The following is a 25,590-nucleotide window of genomic DNA, read 5'->3' as shown; positions in this document are numbered from 1 at the left end:
ACTGATCATAAATATGTTTAAGAGCTTTATAGGTCAAAATTCTCACATGAAGTGACACCATTTAAACAGCTGTGTGCATATTAGAGTGCTGAGAAAATACCAAAGTAAATAGTAAATAACAAAGGATTTGAACTTTTAGTGTGACTATTCTTATTTACACTTAATAAATTTGCATGCCTTTTTTTCACTGGCTGCTTTTGACAGTTGTATGTGCACTGTGGCTACATTTCAGTCAAAATTTCATATACTGTAGTCAGCTTTAAACTTTTTGATTGCTTAGCTGAACTGACAGTTTAACAGAGGCTTTTTGGTTATCTCGTTAGACATAAAATGGACTTTGAAGCTGTATGCTGTTATAATTGACAATTTGTTCACCTAAGCGGTTTTTCCTTTTAGCTAGGGAAAATACCCCAAAATACGTGTTAGGAAAAGGTGTATGACAATCCTTTGAAAAGCTAATAAAGACTGTCTCCCTCATGCATATCCTACCTCATGTTTACCTAACATTGCCTTTATTTTTCTGCAGTTATTACAAACAGTTTACCTTAGTAAATTCATGACACAGTAGCACTTCAGAAATACCTAATAACCCCTCAGTAATCTCTCATGCCTTTTCCACAGATGATAACACTTCTTTCTAAGTACTTCTTATGCTATCAGTGTGGCTCACAAAACACCCAGGAGCTATTCTGGAAGCATTTTTCCTCTTCTTCCTAGCCCTGCAGAACACAGATGAACAGGGCCTGAATATTTTATTACCATCTCTAATAGGTGGAAGCATCTATGAGTTAGACACCATTTCTGTATCAGCAACAGTACAAAACTAACCCACAATAATACCATTGTCTAATTAGTTTCTTACTGTGGCAGTGACTCTGAATCTGCACATTAATATAGCACAATTTTAACATGGTTTGTTGGAGACCCATAAATTTCCACAAAAAAAAATCCAGCCACTACCTCATCTCTAGCACAGCCAAGTGCTCAGAGGTCTGCAGGATTTATTTATGTTTTTCAACTCAGCAAGAGAATGAATGGTTTGCAGAGCAAAGGCTTTTGCGTGTCCATGAAACAACTGCAGTATCCATGTATCACTCTGGTAATAGTTGGGAAAGGTTGTTTTTATAATGATGACTAATGCACATTTCTAAGTACACTAGAAGCAACATCAAACCTTGTTTAAATAAAAGCTTTTTATGATCAACATATCTTTCAATCTTCCCCAATTTTTTTGTGTCATAATACAGTGGGACCACATGACAATGACAAGTAGTCTCCGAGTTGTTGACTTTCACTCATTTTCACTTTATGCTTGTCACGTCTATCACTGATAGTTTTCAAGATAAACCCAATATAGCACCATAAATTAGATCTAATGGTTAACTATGTATTTGACCCTTTCAAGCTCTAATTACTCTGATGATATCCTAACTTTGTTTTGTCTAAGTTTAAGCACAGTGCATTCAACTGATTTTTAAGTGCACAGACATTAATGGTAATAACAGCCTTTTAATTTATGCATTTATGTAATTATTTTTCTGTACAAATGAAATGTGCTTAGCACCCTGCAGCATCAGACTATTTGTAAATAATGCTTTGATAAAGATAAGCGTCAGATGAAGAGTTTCAAGGCCATACAAACGACCTAAGTCACATCTGAGGCACATTATTTCCAACGCTTGTAGCATACAAAAAGCTATGGTACCTGTTTTGAGGGTGGACAAAAGTACGCTCTGATCTGGAATTAAAAGTTCAAGCACAATATTTTTATAAACACTAATCAGAAAAACCACAATGCATTTTATTGGTTGATTTACTATGGTATCAACTGAAAATGTCAGTCTGACATCCAGTCTTTTTTTTTTTTTTTTTAATGTAGACAGGAAGAATGAAGCTGGAAAAAAAAGACAATACATCTCTCTACATCACTCTCGAACACTTTCTCAATCGTCAACACCACTAATTTTAACTGTAACAAACATTTACAGAACAGACCAAGTTCACAAGGCTGAGAGATTATCATAAACGCGAGCCATGGTGATAACTCTTTTAGAGTGATTTCTGTAATGTGTGGAAGTATATTTAGAAATAAATAAGGTACCAATTTTTCAATGTAAATAGGAACTTCGTGAGCAAAAAAAGTTAGAATTTATTATCATTAAAAAGCTGTATAGTGGGGAACATCTACTTGTTTACTATAAGGGATCTAACAACAAGGAGTTACTATGGCTTCATACTCTAAAGTTTGATAGAAAGCTCCCAGGAAATTAGGTTTAGACTTGTGGCTGCAGATAAATTCCATAATTTAGTTGACCCTGAGTGAAGGTAACTGATTTCTCTCTCAAACAGATGAGCTTTACCTGGCTTATTGACAAATATTACTGATAAAATCTTCTTTTGGAAAAGAAGTGAAATCATGACAGTCAAGATAACTTCTACCTTGTCAGCTGTAGCTAGAATAACCTCCAAGCTCGAAAAACGTAGCTGCAGACTGCTCCAGAAGAGTTAATGACCCTTTTCCTCTCAGCACTGTGTTCAGCATTTTCATCATTTATCGTAAAAAAACCCAGGAATTTATTCCATGGGAAAAGTTTGCTTCTTGCTAAATCAATCAATTTTGTCTGGCTTTTCTCAAAGCAAAACTTGTAAAATAATTACTTTCCAATTTGTAACTGTCTGTGTTATAAGTGTTAAGTGTAACTGTTTGTTGTATAAGTGTTCGTATAAAGGACCCTGTATACTACATTCAATTATTTCTTTATTTATGGAGATGTTGCACCACATATAATCATCACAATACAGTAAATTTCCTTGAGTAGTATTTTCAATGAGCAACACTTATAAATAAATTGGAAATTTTAGTTATGTCTGTCCCACTACCAGTATCTCCAGCAGTACTTAAGTGAAGCTGGATATTTGTGCTTTAGACAGAAACTTTAAATATTAATTCTTCAAATGAGCAAAAAGTCCAACATAACCTTACACTAGAAGGTTGTGCAGTTTCCTAATACACAATAAAGTACTGAATAAATGAGAAGGGTTACAACTCAACAAACTCTTAGGTACCCTTGAAACACATTTATATAAGCTTAAAATGCAGCATACTCTATCGTCTTTCTGAGATATTAATCTCCTTTGGGCTGCAGTACATTGGGAGATTTGCAAATGGTGCTGTGACAGATAACAGTCGAAGTACTACATGTTTATGAAAATGCACAAATTATTTGTTGCATTATATATAAAAGCAGATCAGTTAACTTGCATATTCATGCATGACTAAGCTATTGGTTATTATTATTCCCATTCTGGTACCCTGGTTTTGGTTATAACTCTAAATTTAAAAATCCAGAGGTGTTTGAACTAAGATTTCCCATAATTTTCCCTGCTCTGTGGAAAAGCATTTCTGTTATTCCCATTAGTAGGAAAATATGCTTTGTTTTCCTGACTTAAAATGTTCCTGAAGGCCTTTGTCAGACTATGTCAGCTTTGAAATTGGAACCTTTAAATTTGTTACTTGAATGGACCTTTGGACTCCCCTTTAAAAGCTACTAAAATTTGGCCATTACTGTAAATCTTTGAAACTGAGGTTCACAAAGACACTGTAGGAATTGTGAGAAACTCCTTTCCTTCAAAGGTTTGGGCAAGGAAGCCAAGGATCCACAGGATTTTCTCAGCAGTAGGCTGCACACAAGTAGCCTGAACTGAGAGTAGGGAATAAAATCTAAGCAACATGAAGGAAATGTCTTCCCAAAGACAAGAATTGGACTGGTTGAAGTAGTAATTTGAGAATCTGAAGTTAGAAGGCAATAGGGAAACATTAAAAAAAACCCTACTCAACAGTGAAAAAAATCTGAATTAGAAAAAGTTAAATAGAAACCCTGCAGGAAAATTTGGAAACTTTTTTTTTTAAATAGGATCTAAATTAAATTCTAGCTCCAGAACAGTTTCAGTCTGTGAACTGAAAAGAAATCCTGTGAAAATTGACTTTACATCATGATTATGCCAATCAATCAAGCATGTGAGTCATTATAGGTTAAGCCTAGTTTTATGTGTGTATGCTGTATTTCTGATGAGAAAGGAAAAATTTTGGCCATGAAAAAAAATATCTTTTTTCAAGTCCTTTAATACAAATAGATTATGTTATGAGGTTGTACTGACTTCCTGATTCCAGATGGACTCAAAGAAAAGGAACTAAACTACACAGACTTTTGCAATCCCCTGTCCAGTATAAGTAAATAGTTTTAAATTAGATCTTACTGTTTTCAGAGTTAGTTTTCTTATCCTTACAAAACAGGATGTAAGAGCAATCTAATATTTCATATTTTACTCAAATATTGAAAATATGATGCAGATTAAATTTGTCAGAGAGCCAAACCTCATTTTTCACCATTCTTATCTGTATTTTCAGGCAGTTAAAAATCCCCAGCAGAGAACTCTGAATAACAGACCAGCTGACAGGACACTGCTTTACTGTGAGAGTTATACTCCATATGAAACACCATCCTTCACAGAAAGAAGTTCACATTTTGCTTTTTTTTTTTTTCCCTTTTCACTTTTTAGCCACAGTAAAAGAAATGGATATTTAACAGTTAAAATGTGGATCTAAATTTAAGAATTTAAGAATTTAAAGAATTAGCTTGCTCAGAGTATAACTGTCAACCCAAAATCTGTGCAGAATCACTAAGAAAAAGATGCAAGTGCATAAAAAGTAAACTGAAAATAGTACCCCTTCCAAAACCTGCTCAAGTTTATCTGCTGCAACTCCTTTTATAAAAAGTTGAAAAAAGAACTTTTTTAAAAAAAAAAAAAAAAATTTTGAAGCTAATTTTTAAAGAAGTTGTTTTACTCTCAATAAGGAAAGTAAAGTAAAATGAACCCACATCTGGCTTGCTTTTTACTTGATTTTGTAGATACAGCAGAAAGATCCCCACAATGTGCACAAGGACAAACATACATTTTTCCTTGAAGATCTTGAATTTCATGGCCTTTCAAGAATTTTGACCCATAAAACTGAGAATGTCAGGAGAAAGCTTAGCATGCCAAGTGATCATTTTTTTGGTTGGAAGAATTCCACTGACCCAGAAATAAGCAGTTTCTGTGGGGGTTTTGCAGTACTAAGGAAATAACACTAGTGATTAACTAGGACAAAACCATAAAGGTGGTCGGTCATTTAGTAGCAGTGCAGTAAATAGAAGAGCAATTTTTGCTTAGCATGGGACCTACTACAGACTGGATATACAGGTGAAGATTTATTGTCAGCAATCCCCAGGAAAACAGATCAATATTTAGAGTTAGAACCGGTGGAAATTTTTGGAGCCTTTTCCGAAGAGCCTGGTAGAAAATGCATTGTGTCATTCTGTAAGAAACTCTTTCAAAATAATTGATATTGCTAAAGAGGAGCAGAAGTATTTCACTTTACTTTCCTCATATATTTTTTCCTTTTGCTACATGCAATAACCAATTAATTTATACAAAACATCAGTCAAGTAGAACATTCATTTTGGGGGGTCCACTGTAGAGAAATAAACACAGCAAGAATTTACTCTTCTGAAACCTGTAAAAGCATGAGAGATTAAAAAAACCTGATTCTTGAAAAGTCTTTACCAGGTGTTCCTAGGATTGCCTTTTGTATCTACAGACATTTCAGACTATATTAAGATTTAGCTCTACAAGAGTCTGAAACAGCAACTGTTTTAGGCTGTCTTGCAATGCTGCATTCGGTGGCATTTGACATTTACTTTCCAACTTTAGGCTCAATTTTTTTAAATCTGAAGGCAAGTGTGAAAATATTAATGTTAAGCTTCATTTTAGAAGGATGAGGGAGAAGGAATTGTGGAAGTATGCATTCCGTTTGCTTTATTGGAGACAACTAACAGAAGAATGGATTAAAATTATTAAAAGAGCAAACTGGACAATGGGAGCAAGTCAGTGAAAAGAGTTCAAATTCTTAACAAAATCTGATGGGAAAATGAATAATGTCTTTTACAGAGAGGCAGGGAGTAAGATTCAGTTATTTGCCAGACTGGCTGTCTGCTTCCATGACACATACATGGTGGTTCTCCAGGCAATTCCTCCCCTGGGAATGCAGATGCCACTTCGTTACTGTGGAAAGGGTAAAGAGGTGTCCTGCTGAAGGTTAGGCGGAGCTGTGCCATCCCCAGATAGCCCAGCTGTGACAGCCTGCCAGTGAGTCTTGAGAAAGGACTAGTGCCTACGTCTCACATTGCTCCTGGAGACTTTCACTACGATAATTTAGGGCCAGGATGTTGTCCAACTTGTCGCTATCTGCCAGCTGTCAGAGGTGGCCTCACCCATGTTGCTTTTAGACTGTGGTACTCAGTGGCTTGTACTCTGCATGGCTGAAAGTCTGGGTGGCAGGGTGGCAGCCTCCATGTTCCAGCTGGGAGAGCCTTGCAAAACCAATTACCTTTGCTGAACTATTTTTCTCTGCTAGCCATGAGCAAGGGAGATTAAAGGTTGCAAAAGCAGCCAAGAGGTGATTTTACTACAAGTGAATTGCCCAGAAAAGTAGATTTCTCCACAGCGATTATAACAGTTGGCCATTGTGACACAGCAGCTTGGTTAAGAAATGCCTTTCAACTACTGTGTATGTGCTAGTAGAAAAAAACTAAATGAAAAACCAAATGAAAACCAAAAGGCAGTTACAATTTGATGTCAATAAATGTCTCATTCTCAGAAGGCAATTTGTGAACAGATAAAATTGAAAAGGAGACTGAAAATCCTTTGACATTTAATTTTTTTTCCTCTCAAAAAAAGTTCTTCATTATTAATAGGTCTTATTAAACTAACAGTAGCAAGCAGATAATTTCACTCTGTAAAATACAGGTAGAAGCTGACCTTTATACTATTTGAGAAACAGCAATTTATTCATATTATCTGAAGATTATTGTTTTGCTGATAACAATGACTCATTCTGAATTTCTTATATATTCTAAACTCCTGGTGACATTAACAATGAAAATTATCATCAAGTGTTCTACGTGGAGAAATGGCAGAAAATTCAGGACTGGATCCAAGTAGCTATACATTATCAATATATAATGTGAACTATCACAAATGTGTTTTCTTGTTAAAAATAGCTTTTACATGAAATAGCTATTCAGAAAAGTAACCGGCATATGGTTCAGTGCCTTCACTTGAATGTGACAGGTACAGTGTCTCAGTGTGTATTAACATAATTTAAAATAATGTTGCAGAAGGAATAATAAGAGGGGATTTAACCTAAAGTTCATTTTCGTTACACTGAAAACGTTAATCCTAATAGTCTGAAAATTGCATTGGTGCTGAAGTGTTACATGGCACTGCATGTATTTTAAATGCATCTTGTAAAAGGGGAATAAAGAGGTTATCTGTCTCCAGAGACACACCATGGGCACTGTCATACGCCCAAGCTCACTGCTCAGTGGTGTGGTTGCCTATTTCCCATATGGAGCCAGTGTTAGACTAAACGTTTAAGTGTGGTAAGATACAGCTTGAAATGGGTACAAAGAAGCCTTGCAGATCCAGCCAGTGAGTAGCTAGAGGAAGATAAGGAAGCAACACTCTGCAGTACCCCATGCTTAGAGAAAACAGAGAAGCTAATCCAATAAATATTGACAGAAGTCGTGCCTTTTCAGTTAGCTTTGACAATGACCTTTATTCTACAATTAATTAAATAGCCTTGCTTCTGGAGATTAATAATGATAGGTTTTTTTTTTTTCCTTTTTATGTGATACTTTTTAATTAGAGGCCCTAGTGGTGTTTCGGAAATCTGTAGACAAATATTGTCCTGGTGGCTATCATTTACAATACTTAGATCGGTCTTGTTCCAAGCAGCTTTTGTTAATTTCTGCTGCAGTGTACAACAACAAAATAAATCATTATTAAAGAATTCTGTAAGCAGTCTTCAGATTGCTTTGACTCAACTTCTACATCTTAAATAGATTGCTGAGTATGGTCCTAAACTATGTGACTGACTTATGATGTCTTTGACATACATGTGCTTACTGAGCCCTGCTTTTCTCCTTTAAACCTATTATGCTTCCACTGCATATCACAACTTCACAATCCAGTACTTTATCATACAGTCGTAATTGTAAAGTATAATCTCTCTAGTTAATCCCAGTCCAATTTTTCTCATGAATACTTCCCTTCCAGGAACAGTTGTGAATCACAAAACTTTGAACTAATTTTTGCTGTTTTTGTTTTTTTTTTTAATGTCTTACTACTTTCAGGAGGGTAAAGAATCAAAAAATGTAGCATCAAAAAATGTTACTTGCATTTATTCATTAAAAATGTTATCTGCTACCATGACATCTAGAAATTCATCTTTTTTAAATGAATTTTCATTCTCACTATAGTATGACAACCTGGCCTTTAACAGAAAACAAGGAATAAGGGAACACTAAACTACTCAGAGGTTATTCCCATCCTCCTCTTGTTTGTAATTGATAAAATGTGGCATTTCTGAGAATCACAGGATGACACCTGTAGCAACTGAAGAAAAGTATCTAAACTTTCAATTCTACTTTGGAATAGCACTTTCAGAGATACTTTCTATCTTGCTGTTGAATGACAAACTCCTGACTGGTATCAGCGTGAAGAACTGACACACATTAAAAAAATCTAGTTATTGAGCACTTAGTGTCATTTGATCTTCCACAAAACAAGCTGAAGCAGCTGATTGCTAGCTGAAACTATGATCATACACTTGCATTTAGGGGCTAGAAGAAATTTGCAACTCAAATAAAAAAATAAATCTGCAAAACCAGATAGTTTCTAAAAAATCTCAACATCTATTGCAAGAAAACAATCATAGCACTATGCAAAGTAAATAAGCAATACATTTACATTCTTCATTACTTACAGAATATGGCCCCCTTAATATGTTAAAAATATCATGTTATATGATTAATTTCATGTACACATTTAAAGATATTATTAATTATTTACCCAAAGCACAGAATCATAGAATGATTAGAGTTGGAAAAGACCTTAAGATCATCTAATTTTACTCCCCTGCCATGGGCAGGGACACCTCAAATTAAACCATGCCACCCAAGGCTTCGTCCAACCTGACCTTGAACACCACCAGGGATGGAATATTCACAACCTCCCTGGACAACCCATTCCAGTGCCTCACCACCCTTACAGTAAAGAACTTCCTCCTTATATCCAATCTAAACTTCCCCTGTTTAAGTTTGAACCCATTACCCCTTGTCCTATCACTACAGTCCCTAATGAAGAGTCCCTCCCCAGCATCCCTATAGATCCCCTTCAGATACTGGAAGGCTGCTATGAGGTCTCCACGCAGCCTTCTCTTCTCCAGGCTGAACAGCCCCAACTTTCTCAGCCTGTCTTCATACAGGCGATGCTCCAGTCCCTTGACCATTCTTGTGGCCCTCCTCTGGACTTATTCCAAAAGTTCCATGTCCTTTTTATGTTGAGGACACCAGAACTGCACACAATACGCAAGGTGAGGTCTCACGAGAGCAGAGTAGAGGGGCAAGATCACCTCCTTCGACCTGCTGGTCATGCTCCTCTTGATGCAGCCCAGGATACGGTTGGCTTTCTGGGCTGCAGGCGCACACTGCCTGCTTATGTTCAGTTTCTCATTGACCAACACCACCAAGTCCTTCTCCACAGGGCTGCTCTGAATGTCTTCTCTGCCCAACCTGTAGCTGTGCCTGGGATTGCTCTGACCCAGGTGTAGAACCTTGCACTTGGCATGGTTAAACTTCATGAGGTTGGCATCAGCCCACCTTACAAGTGTGTTGAAGTCCCTCTGGGTGGTATTCCTTCCCTCCAACATATCAACTGAACCACACAGCTTGGTGTCATCGGCAAACTTGCTAAGCATAAGTGTCAGGAACTCATTTTAACTTTCATGAAATTACTATACATACAAATTACTCAGGTTGCTCTCTGTTGTCATTGTAAAGCCATATTTCAGAAACTGTAATTTTATTAACTGGGAAAAAAGATGTAAGAAAGGAGTCATATACATATATAGCTGTATGAAATATCGGTGCAATTCATGCTTTTATAGAAGAATACAAAGTTAAGGCACTATAAAAATCCAACTTATGACTTATTCTGAGGTATTAAACAGTTCCCTGTGACTTAACTTCTGTATAAGTTTTGTATATTTATTTTCAAAGAGCTTTCCACCCTATTACTGCATTTAGGCAGACAGATGTAGATAAAAATTTCACAAGAGGCAGTATAAAGAGATTCTGGTACGTCTGTCTGCTTTTGAACCTTCCATAGTCTCATCTTGAAAAGTGCTAACTACTTAGGATGCCTAGAGGATAAATTTATGTTAAAAGAATACATTTGGGTTAGGAATGCAAAGATTTGAAATTAATTCATTTCATTTCCTCCTTTTCTTTTCTTTTCTTTTCTTTTTTTTTTTTTTTTTTTTTTTTTTTTTTTTTTGGTAACACTATTTTTGCAAGTTATGGCAATGAAGAACATGATTTGAATGTAAAATATTTCTCAAATATGAAACCAGATATTAAATAAGACAATCAGAAAACACTGAACCAGGCGAAACTTTACCATATTCTGTCAATTCACATTCCTACCACACCCAAGATTTCCTGAGTTTTAGCCCTGTCAAAAGGTTGCATTTTCAGTTTCTCTCCATAAATGCTAAAGGAAAAGAAACAAAAACTCAGTTCCAACTTACAAGCTTATTCTTCCTTCCTCCTACACATAATAAGCCAGAAAGATTTATGATAAAATTCTCTATAAAATTTTTTAGGAACTAAAATTTCATCTCAGAGAAAGAGCACAACTGAGAAGAAAGCAATAGAAAATAATAATTATATTGCTTATGTTTTAAAATACCAAGACAATATGTTTTTTTTCCCATTAATTTTTAGAATTAGACTCTCTTAACTATTCTCAAATACATTCCAAAGCAGAAGCAATGCTCTAATTTAAGAATTCAATTATAATAAGATTAAAGTAATAAAACTATTATTAAATCAATTTTTTCTCAGAAATGTGCAACTGTGTAGTACAGTAGTAATACACTGTAAATCACTTGGTGTTAAATAATATTTCTTACTTCCTGCAGGGTAAGACTAGTCTTTATAGAAATAAGAATGAGGGAGATTATTCAAAAAACAAGTCTATAAAAACTGTTTTCTCTATGGGAAGTGGTTTAATATAGTTTCCAGGCAGCTTCCTGGCCATCTGGTTTCACTATACTTCACACCAAACCACAGGCCTGCCTGGATTCATCTCACTGATGAGACTGATCATGTAAAAGTCCTAAAACACCATAAAAAAAAAATAATTGTCTTCTGAGGATAAATAGCATGCAAAAAACCACCAGTGCTTAAACTGCATTTTCAAATGTAGATGCCTAAACCAGGTCACAAAGATTAATATCTAGGAATTTGAATTGAGGAGGCCTAATTTTCAGAAAAGTTTGTTCTGAAATCCACCACAATTTGTCACAGCTCAACACTTCTAAAAATCAGCATCCTTATTATTATTACCATATTGCCAACTCCAGGCTTCTTTCTTTGTAAGTTTTCAAATGTTAACTTATCACCCAATACAGTAAATAAGAATCATTATCTTTGCCGTGAACTGTGAAGCCTATTGTATTTGTCCTCCAATCTTTCTTACTCTTAAAAGACTTCTAACATCACCAGTTCCTTAACAAACCCTGCTGTTATTCCTTCCTTTCAGTTCCTCAGGTGTTTGACTCTTCTAATGAATTAACCCATGATAGCTCTAAGCCCTCTTTAAAAACTGCATTCAAAATGTGTTGCCGTTTCCTCTGGGCCTGGCTGTGACCCTTCTATATAGCACACACAAAATGTCCAGTTGCCTTTGCATGCTGTTGCATGCAGATGTCAGGTCATTCGTCACCTCCCCAACTCTGGAGAAGAGTTGAGGACCTGCTCTGTCCTGCTTTCTACTCATGTAACCATTGCATTGAATCTCCGCTCTCTTCCTCCCATCAGATGTCCATGATTAGGATGCTATGCAGAGTGACAACTTGAGCTGCCATAAATATTGACCTGCTGCTACTTGTTCCTTCTCAGCAGCAGAGAAGTAAAAATGAGACTGAGTCACCAGCTTTCTCTCTGGCTGATTCTAAAGCTGTACAACTAGAAACAGCCCTTGAACTGTAAAGCCTTTAGAGAGAAACTTTCTTATTTTTAAAATAATAACCAATAGAATGGATGTGATTACTGTCTGTGGTTAATACAAATAATACAAAATTGCACAATTTAGTAAAATTCATAAAAGCAAGAATTTGCTACTAAAGATTTTACTTAATTATGAGTTTTCAGATGCTTCTATTCAAGCATTCGTCCATGAGATACTTGTTTAACCTGGCACAGATAAAAGAGATCTGAATAAAAGCTTTTAATAACACCATTTTCAGCAATTTTATCTCCACTTGGAAAAAAGCTAGGAGCAAAAATTCACAGTAGTATATGTGTACACAGTGAAGCATCCATTTATTGGTATTACTTTGGAATTCTCTACTTTTACAAAAACAGCCCATATTTCTGTGTTGATTGTTATATTCAGAATGAGCTATTTCATGCACAGTATTCTGCTGAGAGAATAAAGTTATGGACACATAACCTCTGTTAGATAGTATAACCTCTGTATATAGGACAATGCATTAGACTTATTCATCTGAGAAAAACAAGTAGAAAAGTTACAGTTTTCTGACATAGCTGAGGATCAGGGGCTGAACTAAGTCCCAAAATGATTACTGTGAGTTAATTGATTGAGCTCCATTTAGTGACTTAAGTAATTAATTGCCCAGAGGGAGAAAGAACTGGAAACATTTCTGGTTTTAGCAATATAAATCATATTACTTATTGAAATATAACAAAGGAATATCTTTTTGCAGTGCATCATTATTGGAACATAAGGAGGAAGAGTCTCTCTGCTATGTTAAACTGTAAAAAAAATCCTTCTCTTATTATTTATAATATTACAAGTTCAAATTAAAATTAACTATATTTATGTTTGGGAAAACAGAAGCATGAAGGAAAGCCACACTTTAATAACAAAACAGCATCTTGTGCTGAAATAAATTGTACATCCATATTACAAATATGTTGTATTAAAAGACTATTCATTTAAGTAAGTTAATAAACAGGGCCTGTATTTTTAAATATTTTGTAGGAAATACAAATCAGCAAAGAATTTTTTTTTAAATTTGCAGTCTGTCAAATACTGCAAACTGATTTACTTGTATTTAATACACCATAAGTTGAAATCTAAAACTATTTTCCATTTATATTTCACTGCATATGTATGTATATGTATTCTATATGCTATACATCTCATAAAGGAGTGCATTCCTCTCTATACATATACATACCAGTTTAAATAAATTATATTGCTCATAATAAATAAAGATGAAACTGCAAGGTTTGTCTTTACAAGAATAGGTGATATGAAGCATTTATAACTGAAGAAAGTATACACTAGAACAACCTAAGATACTATGCTACCAAAAATCTTACTGTAATTTATTTTACAACAGCTTTTTACTAGAATTTGAAATGAGACTATTTTATCTGCAAGAAAGTATATACTACTTGTAGTCAAAAATAAAGTCTTGCTTTTTGACTTAGGCCAACACAATTCTAGTCGGATTCAGTGTGCCTTTTGTTAAGAAGTCTCAACAGGTTGAAGCTGTTTATAACTACTGCATAGCATGATCAAGTTTCAGACTTGGGCTCTTAGTTTTGACGGTGAGACAAAAAGAGATCTATCAATGTGTGTCTCTCAACACCTGAATGTCTTTAGCCACTTTAGCATCTGGTGCAACATTTAATCTATTTACTCTCACAACAGGCAGTGAGTTAGGTAGTAAAATTTTCAGTATTTTCTAGAAGATATGCTAAGCTCACAAAAGAAAGATGAGGGATCCTGAATGCTAACTCAGTTTTCTTAATATTTGTGACTCTCTTAATCATGTAACTGAAGTTGCTGACAATTGGTATCTGTCTGACAGAGCAATAATGAAACACCTTACAAGCAACTCGAACTACATGAAAAATATAGGGAAAGGCTATTCACTGAAACTCCTGAGCCTTCTAGTTAAATTTCTAATTATTCAATCTGATTTTAAAAAGTTTGAGGCCCTCCTTACCTTGCTACTTAGTTATTTGGTGATAGATCACTAATCAAACTACACTTTTTTTTCCCTCATTTCTCAACCATTTCTTCTAATATCACTCTCCCACTTCAAATCCAGCAGTTTTGTCTGCAGGTAACAAACCTTCTTCAGGAGCATCATGAAACAATCACCGAACTGTTGCACTTAATTTTCATTTGACTCCTTTCAGTGAACTTCAATCAGTATCCCTCCTTCTAACTTTCAATAGCACTATTTGAACAAAGATTTGTTTTACATGACATAACTCATTCTTTCTTAATTGATTAGTGGAAGGCTGAAAATGTACTTCAAAAATGGGCAGATGTCTGTCAGAAATACTCAAGGTCTGCTCAGCTACATACATACCAAAAATCACACAGATGCATATATAGAATCCTTCCATCTGCTTTCAAGCATCTATAAAATAACCTGCACAGTAGCTTGTAATTTTAGTATGGAAACAGACTATTCAGCAGTAACATTTTACAGACAAATAATGGATTGATCAGTAGTGGCAGGACTGTTAGGTTTTAAATTTTAAAAGTGACCTACTTGTGCCTCTGTCAGACCTACAGACCTCTCCCTTAGGATACAATACCCATTGAAAGTTACTTAGTGTTAAAATTTGATACACAAATACATAATTTTAGATTATTTCTTTTCCTTCAACAACTCATGTACATATATGTATACACACGTTCACTCAAACTACCATTAGGCTTTCTGAAACTTCACAGACTACAGACTTTGGAAGTGCATATTACATTTCTATAAATGGATCAGCCTGATTTGAGTTTTTTTATACTGCTACAGTAAGATGAAGCAGTTATACATCATTAAGTACCCAGATAAGACTGCAAAACCAGCTTTATGGATGCCTTTGCAATTTTTCCCAAAGGAAATGCCATAAGCATTTTTATTATGAGCTAAAACGCATACTAGACAATTAAATTATACCCTGTTTACAAAATATGTTATTATTTTCACATTACATGGAACAGATTCAAATGATTTGTAAATCTTGATGTTTCATACAGGTCTGCATGCAATCATATATATAAATTCCTAAAAAATTCACTGAGTATCTCCCATGACTCATTAATATTAAACGTCAAAAATATTGGTCAAAAACTGCATCAAACATGAAATAAATAATTTAAGAAGTCAAGAGAACAAAGGTGACTATGTTATTTCTGTATCAGTGCATTATTATGGATTTTTTTTTCATTCAGTCATTCCATCATCGCGCATATTTAATCTTGTTCTATAATGTCACTTTAGGCAATGATTATTTATGTCATTGCAAATATCATATTCTAACAGTAAAGCCTTCTAGATTCTCAGCCATAACATACATTAGTGATTAGGCAATGCTTTTCTCTCCTCACCTATAGTCAGCTGAGTGTAGATATTTTTCAGAAGCATACTTTGTCATACCAAATCTCTCTCATCTTAAAATAAATTATTTTATATGGAGCTACATGTTAAAAGCAGCCTGAGCCTGAAGCAGGAGCAGAGTGCAAAAGTAGTAAACCCCCAGACTTCTTTGGATGAATGACCTTGTTAAGATGAATCCACAGCATCTCTTGAGGAAACTTCAAAAAATGCTCAAAAGTAAGTACATCTTTGCAAAGACAAGAACAAGGAGAAGCTGCCCTACCTGCCTGTAAATAGTCAACCCCTCAGGCTAAAATGACTATCATCTAGCATGTTTTCTTGGGGGAATAAAAGAAAAAAAAAGAAAAAGTAAATCAAGGCTAGGAATATAAATGTCCAAGTGGATGATCCAGCAATTGAGGGGAAGGGTTCTTGCAGAGCAGTGTGGCCAGAAGGAGCTCTTTTCAAGTTAGGATGCAAATACACTGTGTGATCATGAGCCAGAGAGTGAAGTTTTAGTACAGTGGGTGAGTGCATGCTAAAAAGAAACGTTTCATCTAAGCAGTCAAAAAAAATCCATAATGCCTAATCCTTTTGTGAACTCTCATGTGAAGAGACAGTACATTCCTCACAGAAATCTTCCTGGTTTCTACCAGTACCTCAAATATTTCTCTCCACTTTTCACACAGTATCTAAACAGTATCTATGTCCATGGGAAGCAGATAATGAAAAGAACTCCACGAAACAATAAAGCCTTCCTTAAAACTCTTAATTGTTTCATTTAATTCCTAGTTCACTAAAAGCAAATGTTTAGGCTGATGCATGATTTCCCTGATTTTGATATGAAAGAATGAATTTTACTCTTTGTAAATCACATTAATTTACACTTGTATATCATTTGTGCATCTTATCACCAGGTTCAGATAGGAAAGTCACTAAAGTAAAAGCAAAGCAAAAGAAAATTTTTAGCTTCAGTATATTAATGTTCTAGTGTTATTACATAAGAAGGTTAGTCAAGATGGTGCTTCCCAAACCTGAAAGAGCCTGGTCTTTGAGGAAAGGTGAAGAGCAAATAGAACATCTTCAACAACCCTGAGCTACGTGTAAGAGATGGTTACAAGATTCAGTAATTTTCAGCAAGTTTCAGCCTGTCTCAGACCCAAATATAAGCATACGTATGTCCAAGAAGACATGACCTTGTAAATGAGCATACTGAAATTTGCACCTTAATTTTTACATCAATTTGGATCAGTATTAGACCTAAAGCACCAACTTAATCTTAGTCCCTGCTGTGCAATCTAGAGATATTTCTATAGACTGACTTTCCTAAAGTGACCTTCCAGAATCCAGAATCTCTGTCAAGATTTACAAAGAGGCTTGCGGAAACACCCGAAGAAGAAAAATAATCCAGGTTTTTCACTTCTGAAGGGAATAATTATGCCTCTGGGAAGGTAATGTTTGAAACTTACCACCTTTCATCTACCTATATTCAGGAAATAAACAGTGTATGTGCACAGGCGCTAATATATCAGATGCTGAAGGGATTGCTAGTTCTCATTTCTGGTGTGAAAGACTGACTGGTGATCAATGGAAACCTGACAGTACCTGGATATCATGAATTGTCATGAGGATGATCAGGGGACTGGAGCACCTCCCGTATGAAGACAGGCTGAGGAAGTTGGGGCTGTTCAGCCTGGAGAAGAGAAGGCTGCGTGGAGACCTCAGCAGCCTTCCAGTATCTGAAGGGGGCCTATAGGGATGCTGGGAATGGACTCTTAATTAGAGACTGTAGTGATAGGACAAGGGGTAAGGGGTTAAAACTTAAACAGGGGAAGTTTAGGTTGGATATAAGAAGGAAATTCTTTCCTGTTAGGGTGGTGAGGCACTGGAATAGGTTGCCCAGGGAAGTTGTGAATGCTCCATCTGTGGCAGTGTTCAAGGCCAGGCTGGACGAGGCCTTGGGTGATATGATTTAGCATAAGGTGTCCCTGCCCATGGCAGGGGGGTTGGAACTAGATGATCTTAAGGTCCTTTCCAACCCTAACGATTCTATGATTCTATGATTCTATAATTGGCACTGAAATATCAGCATCTATGAAAAGGAACTTTTTGAGGCAGGCAATAGATACTTAGAACATGTTAGTTCCCCCAATTCTAACTATCTCTGGAGAAGAAAAACAGTAGGAAATGGTCATTTCACCATGTGAAAACTGAGCAGCTTACTGATATCAGAGCCTAAATCAGGTGTTATAAGCAGCTGCTGAGAAAAGGCAAAAGGACACATACTCCTGTGTGGTCTGTTCCTTACCTTTCTGTTTATTGTGTAGTTATTGCATCCCATTTGGCTGAGAGAGGCTATACAGGAGAGGGACCACCTGTTGGAAGCTGGACTTGTAGCACAGCATCAGTGCACAGGTAGGACATTCAAATTATGGTGTTTCTTTTCAGCCACATGTAGACAAGGAGAAAACTCCCTTGCTTCTGGGAGTCCTTTTGCTTAGAAAAATATGAAGCAATGGAGAATTTCTCAGCACTGTGTCTCTCCCTATATCATTCATTTCTAAGAGTGACAAAATACAGCACTCAAGACAACTTTTTAAACCTTATTGGTTTTGTTGGACCGTAAGGGTAACTAACAACATGTTAACACAGATGGCTGCAGACCTCTCTGTGCTTTTAAGTATTTGAGCTATGAAAGAGGTCACATTTTATAGTATGTTGGCATGACAGAACAGATGAATGAACTAACATGACTTCTGGACTGCAGGTGGCTTTGGTCCATCCAAATTAGATTAGAAACAAGCAAACAAACAAACAAATAAAAGGTCTTTCTGTACCTGCAGAGGGCAGATACATATTAAGACAGAAAACTACCTCTCTTTGTAGGAAATACACCCCCTTTTCCTCAATTTCCAAAGTCTAGTCAAAGCAGCAAATTACCCTGTTTACTCTCAAAGCCGACTGTGCAGTCAAATGTTTATTGATAACTGTTTGTGAACTGCTTTTTGCTCTGTAACACAGTAAGAGAAACTAAAGATCAAATATTCCTATGTAGCTTTGATAACCTATTGAATTGAAAGACATGTAGAAGTCAGTGGGTTCTACCAGCCAAAAGATGTTGAGTTTGTAGGACACCCATATGCCAGTCAGGAAATTTACATCTGAATAAACATTTGAAATGTAATAGCAAGCTCTGGAAACTGTTAGAGATTAGCAGAAAGAGAAGGGGAGGAATAGCAAGGTCTAAAACAGATTGCAATGTTGGTTGATTCTACTCACAAGTGTAAGAAAAACATTTCTGTATGAGGCGTTACACTTCAAAACATAATCAATGCATGATGAAAAGGCACAAAGTTTGTCCTTTTACAGACTCTCATTTATGCAGTCCCCTGATGTTTACAAAATTGCTCACACATATTTACATAACCTCTTCGTATAGCTACCACTTGACAGATATTCTGGACACACAAAAACAAGCTGAAGCCTTCATTTTGCCATTTCTTCCCTCCAAGTTTCTGGTGGATGAATTCCCTGTAAGCCTGCTGCTGCTACTCTACTCCTCTAATCCTTTGTTTCAGTTCTGATTGCCCACCTTCCCAGCTGACTAACAAACTCTTTGTAGGGATGATGCCCAGCAGCAAAAGTTTCAGGCAAGAAAGCTGGAGAGAAGATATTGATCAGTGTCAAACAACTTTCAAAGTAATGGAAAGAGAGGGAAAGGAGAATTTCATCAGAGAGGGAAAGGATTGTTTCATCTCTTCTAGTAAAAGTGGTATTGATTTAATTCTGTCCTTATAACTGAAATAGGTTGCTGGCTGCAGGGAAGCCAGCTTTTCATTCTAATCTCTCCTTCCTTGCAAAGTGGAAGATGGATAAAGTCGAACATCGTCCCTAGTCTGGGACAGGGGATCAAATTGGGTTTCCTGTTCTTCCAAATGTTGAACACTGTAACAAAACTAAGAAGATTGCCTGGATTCTCCAAATTTCCCACAGAGGAGTGAGGGCAAGCCAAGCCCTCCTTTGCTATGTAAAGTAAAGGAGGGTGATTGTCCACCACAGCACAGCATATGGCCCATTTTTTTGCTTGCTCAACTGAAAGTCCATTTTTTCAGGAGAGATGACTGTGCACACTGAAGAAGCAGTACTGAGTAGAACATTTGCAATAGTTGTGTTAAAGAATAAGTTTGTCTGCAATTAAAATGTACTACTATTTTACCTTTCTTCTTTTAAAAAAATAATACTGAAAGAGCTTATAATACAAAATATAGGATATTTTATATCTTGCTATAAACAGCTATAAAAATAAACAATAAACAAGCTGTTGCATTTTTACAGTACAAACAAATTAAAGAGTAGAGCAATGAAGCTAAAGCTACCTCTACACTTCTGTGGACAGAGAAGAAAAGTGAACTGGAAGGATGGACACACTCCAGTTACTCAGTCCACAATGCTTCTGTGGATCACTTTAATACTGCTCCTATTTCTTCTGGTGACTCTTGCTTTGGGCTTAGACAAGTAAATCTGCTGGTAGAAATTGCCATAATGCATCTTCACAACCTCACTAAAACTAGTGGAGTTGTAACAAGTTAGCAACTAATGATTTGTCATTTAGCTGTCTTATTTGTCTTGTAATAGCAAACATCAGGACAAGCATGCTGCCTTATCCTATCCTCCTGTGGTATTTTCAGAACAAGTCAATATATCAGGGATATTTAGACAAGAATGTTAAGATATCAGAAAGCCTAACTACAGGATCAGCTTTGTTTCAGTGCATGACTCATGCCCTGCCTTCACTGGGTGGATGGGGAGGGCTAATTGCTCATTTTGGTTTCAGGAGCAGCACTGGCTATTCAAATATGGTCCTGCTTGTACATCAACAGAAACCCTGTCCTTGCATTCACTAGAATAACAACAAGCCACTAGTTCTGATACCCTATGAAATATTCCTTAATCATCTGCGGTAGAATTCTTGTTTAATGGTGATGGTAGTATCCCAAGCATGGAGAAGTTAGCACAAATCAGCCCTAGGGGACTTGTAAATCCCCCGAGTCACTGAAGCTATTCACACTGTGGATGATATAAATATATTCACTGTACCTTTTAATGTTGTTTAATCTTTTTACATTTAGAGACTGGTTTTATATTGCTAGGATCTTTTGAGTGAATTATTCCATTATCGTGAAGACAATGCCGTAGCACTAATGGGTACTTTAAAACAAAAAGTTGTATTTCAAATGATATATCTTCTTGGACTTCTTTATATTAACATCAGTATAAATTCTACTGGGGGCTTTTTTTTTAAAAAAAAAGGTGATTTAATATCCTTTAAAACATATGAAACATCTTCTCACAGACTTAATGGAAAGATCATTCTGTCAGAAATCAAGAACAGGATCTCACTCGAGATTTGCTAAAAAGCAATATTGTATTTTAATCTTTTTTTCCTGTCTGTTACCATGTGTCATAAAGTCAAAGCTAACACATTTCTAGGAAGTGGAGTTTTTTAGATGTCAAAAATGCTACACACCAAAAGCATTAAAAAAACCCCAAAACCAAACCAAAACAAAGTGAGCATCAGTTATGAGGAAAAAATACTCGTTTAGAATTCAAAAAGTAATTTTACAATTCCATAAACAATGCATTATATAGATATAGTAATATAGCAAATGTACATTCTTACCACATACAGTTTTAAGGATGATTTATTTCAACTGTTCAGTAACTGTAAAAGTGCTGTGTTAAAGATTTCACATTTTATCAGCACCCTGAACAATTTTATGAGGTGATGATGTGAATAAACATCCATCAGAGATCCTACTCCACGATGAAAAGTTAATGTTCCAGAAAACTGGAGTGCTCTCCTTGGCTGTGTGATTGTGACTGAAAGCAGTTACACATCAAAAAGGATTGGTTTGGGCTCACCTGTACAAACATACTGAAGAAAGCAAGTATTTTTTTGTGCAAGGGCTTCAGTGAGTGAACAGCTTTTGTTCACTAGAGCAGCCCACGCTAAATGTTCTCAAAAACAGCTGAAAAGTTATCAGTAAAAGATGTCATTAACTGAATTTTCATATTTCTATGAAAACCACCTAACTACTGAAATAAAAATCCTAATAAGTTAGTGTGAAGCCCTCTTTAAGAGTAGGTGACCCATATAGTAGAGAGCAGACAGAAATCTGAGCAAGTAATCAGGAATTTTAAAATTTATATTCATTATATGTATTTCAAATACCTACGTTTAATGTTGGCATCTCTGCCTTTTTTTGAAAGACGTCATACAGACTTGATCCTAAAGCTTAACATGCAGTAGCAGTTTTGCATTTATCTATGAAATGGAGTTTTAAAACGTGGATTCTGATACAGAACAAAACTCTAACTGCGTGATAAATCAGAAGAGCAAAGCATGTTATAAACATGAACTGAACTAAGATTCAATGAATCTATCAAGTTTTGTAGCAGTGATCAGCTTTCAAAGACAACTGACAGGCATTATGCTCTCTGTTTTCAGTCTTTCTAATAAATATCAACTCATTGGCCCTTGGAAATTCACTGTAAAATACAAATATTATGCTATCACCTACTTCTGTTTTCAGTAACAAAGTAAAACCAGCAGAAGCACACCAGGATTTTCAGTCTGAATGTTATTTTCACTTTTCAAGCCTTTTCATTTCACAGGTTTTATACCTGACACTCTCTATTTTAGTAGATCGGACACCACGCCTACAAAGAGCACAAACTGTGAGTGACCACTTTACCTTCTGAAAAATCAATCAGTCCCAGCAAATGAAGCAGCTTCAGAGATGCAAATATAATCACAACAATACCCACTGTTTGCAGTCCCTCCGACTCCCACTCGAGAGTCAACATTCTTCCAACAGGCAAATCATTCCAGTCTTCACACTGGTTCACAATCAGAGGAAGATTAGAGGATTTTACCAAGAGTTTGCTTTGAAGAAAGTTGCAGCAGTGTAAAGCAGTGCTGTACTGAGCTGTGGGGATTTACCAGCCACTCCGAGACAAAATATTAGACAAAGCCCCGCCGCTCATGCTTCTCTCAGCATTTGATTTCATCAGTAGCGAGTCCTCTTAGAAAGCTGAGGTGGACCATGAACCCCTGGGTATGACATTGTATCCGGCAAGCAGCGTTACTTCAGAGCTGCTGGAGGAACATCTGTGTCTGAGCTGGAGACTTGCCTGTGTCAGTGCCAAGAAGAAACTTGCACTAGGGAGCACACTGCTATCAGCACTCTGCACTCCAGTGCTTCCAGACCCAGGCTTTGTGATTCTCCCCAGCTTAGGAGCCCTTCCCCAGCTATCCTTAGCACAATTTGAGTTAAGTTTGACCAATGGCAGTTTGCTAAAGGCAGACATCTGTTTTCACGTGTGCTAAATGCTGCGTATCAGAAATCTACTGCCCTCTGCATTAGAAAGAATAACGTTCAGAGAAAACACTGTCCTTTAGTTGTCTTAAGCATCACCAGAATCTAATTAGACTCTTCTGTGGACATGAGAATGGAAATTAAAGAAATACACATCAGCTAGCAAAATGCCTCCAGCTAGCAAAATACAGAGCTGTCAAGGAAACATACAATGCTCAGACCCCCGTTCTGTAGCCAGGGAGTGTGTAGTTTTTATTGACTGAAAAACAAAACAGTGCTTTTCTGCCTAAGGACATGTGCTGAACCCTAAACTGATATATATGAACAGGAATTAGGCATTTTACATAGATCCTGGGAAGATCTTGCCCAGGCTACGCATCAGGGGAAAAAGAAAAGAGACTTATGATCCCAGCTGATTTACTGGGTAGTCTGTATAAAACTAGTTGTCTTGTGTTTATTAATGTGATTACCAAGAGGATACCCAGTGGACCCAGCGGGAAGGACAGGCTCTGAAGAATATTTATGCAGCACATAAACATTATGAGGTTAGGCTTAAATGCTTATTATTGTGCCCAGCCTAATTTTTTAACTAAATCCTGTCCACTGGTATACAAGGCACTAGAATAAAATGAAGCCTCAGAAAATATAATTTCAGACACCCCTATTACTGAAGAAACACATATGATCTAACACTAAAATCAATCTTGTAAAGGATGTCCAATATCAACCATTCAACAGAGGTTGCTTAACTCTTTCTATCAGAAACAATTTTTACTAACTTTTGACAAGCTTGGGAAATTTTTATTTTTTGGTCAGAAAGCCATTATAATCTTAAAGCACTACAATAACAAATTCTAATATTAACAATCTATTGTTTATGGACTACCAGGTAAAGAAAGAAAAATTTAATCTCCAATTTTTTCTCAGCTTTTTCTTTGTAGGCTTTCTGCATGGAATTACAATAGATAATAGGAGTCACAGATTTTTCTACATAGGCAGCAGACTAGAATCTGCATATGATTCAGACTAGAATCTGCATATGATTTGTTCAAAAAAAACATGTCTGCTTCAGTTAATTTTAGGTTCTATTTAGGCAATAAATAAGCAACAATATTCTTTGATTTTGCTCATTTGGGTATTTAATACTACAATGTCATGACTTCTGTATTATTTATATATGATTTCAACCTGACTGTTGGTTCCTTTGTCTATTAACCTGTAGATCTAAATTGGTGTCTAAGAGGAAAGCACAATAAAAATAAATCAGACAAAATACACTGTCCCAAAATTGGCACTTTCCAAATACATCATTACCTTTGCCTCATTTTGAAAGACTTATTTATTGCATTTTCATGTTAACTTCTATTCCTTTTAAAGTAAAATTAACATTTTGTTTGCTCTTTTTGAGTTCTAATTATTCCATAATATTTCTCCTTTTAAGGCTCTGACATGTTCATTTTTAACTAATTCTCATCTCTGTCTTCTATTTTTCCATTTAGTTTATTCCTATTTATTTTAATCTTTGTCTTATTTTTCCTTCCTTTTCTCAAACGATAAAGCACAATCAAATACTCATGAAACTGCAAGGCTTGATGTGATTCTAGGATCAGAACTTTGACCCATCCTGTTAGTCTACATTCTCGTTTCATGCAGTAGGTCCAGGCTACCTTGTGCTCTTGAGAGCATAGGCCCTTCTACTCCATCAATGAATGTGCCAACCCATGCTCAGAAATCCACCCAGCAAGTAGACCCAGCCATAACCAGTGTTTTGTTTTCTTCCACACAAGAAGAGAGACCTATATTCTGTCTAAAAAAAAATTAAAAGGCTGGAGATTATTATTTTTTCCTGTTGTTTCAAGTGAGAGCTCTCTAAGTTACAGGAACCACACACAGACTTTGTGAGTTAACAAGTCTTAGCTCTGAAAAGTAAAGAAGTAAGGGTAAGAAACTATGTGGAAAGGAAAAGGAAGTGATGTATGAAATGCTTCCTTTAATACACCATGCAACAAATTAAAACAACAGTGTCATTTACAGACATGAATTCTTCTGGAAGTGTTTCAATCAAGAAAATTCCATGCCTCAAAGCATTTGAAAATGAAATCAGTCTTGGCCAAGAAGATAATAAAATTCATTTATATATAGGGCATCTCTTTGTATTCTGATCTCTCTACCTAAATCCAAAGTCAAACGGAATTTCTTTCTCTCACTTTTGTATTTTGTACAAGTATTTCAAAATAAATATTTCCGTGACGTATCCTTATGGGGTGCCTGTATTGACACTAGTAGCAAATTATAAAAGCTGTTCAAACTAAAGGAGTTCATTAATCAATGCCATCCCCAGGAAACAAAAGAACACCATCCTTTACATGAAGCATTGAAACCAGGGGCTGACAGCTTGCAATATCCAAGCATTGCTCTAGCTGCTAGTCTTTCCCTAATTCCTGCTTTCATTTTTGACACTGCAATGCATTCTTGTGGTGTTTAAGTAATATATTTAAACATTTGCATAAAAACTTTCTTGTGATTTTTCAGTAGGTTGCATATTAAAAAAATAAAGAAAGAAAAAAAGTGCTAGCATTGTTAGGAAGCTAAGAAATCTAAACTGTGCATCCTCACCGGCTATAAATTCCTCTCCACAAAAACTTGAACCTTTATTGTTTCCTGGAAACTTGGGTGCTACTG

The 25,590-nt window shown here is 36.0% G+C and overlaps 1 protein-coding gene across 9 annotated transcripts in view; it reads right to left on the bottom strand.

The window, feature by feature from the left end:
* The window catches only part of KCNIP4 (potassium voltage-gated channel interacting protein 4), a 434,877-nt gene that overhangs the window by 91,080 nt on the left and 318,207 nt on the right, over window positions 1-25,590 (bottom strand). Inside the window, exon 1 of one of the 9 annotated variants that reach the window (XM_057405628.1) lies at window positions 22,285-22,868. The exons of 7 other annotated variants lie outside the window; for them this stretch is intronic. In XM_057405628.1, coding sequence (XP_057261611.1) covers window positions 22,285-22,396 — 112 coding nt within the window. In that variant the 5' untranslated portion in view covers window positions 22,397-22,868. Of the gene's footprint in view, window positions 1-22,284; window positions 22,869-25,590 lie in introns of those variants that run through there. One more of the 9 variants, XM_057405634.1, reaches the window with a different exon arrangement.

Source organism: Pezoporus wallicus, unplaced genomic scaffold (assembly GCF_028554395.1).
Source record: "Pezoporus wallicus isolate ANWC-B61680 ecotype Strahan unplaced genomic scaffold, APGP_CSIRO_Pwel_v1 contig_642, whole genome shotgun sequence".
Lineage (NCBI taxonomy): Eukaryota > Metazoa > Chordata > Aves > Psittaciformes > Psittacidae > Pezoporus > Pezoporus wallicus.
This window is presented reverse-complemented; position numbering and strand designations above follow the sequence as displayed.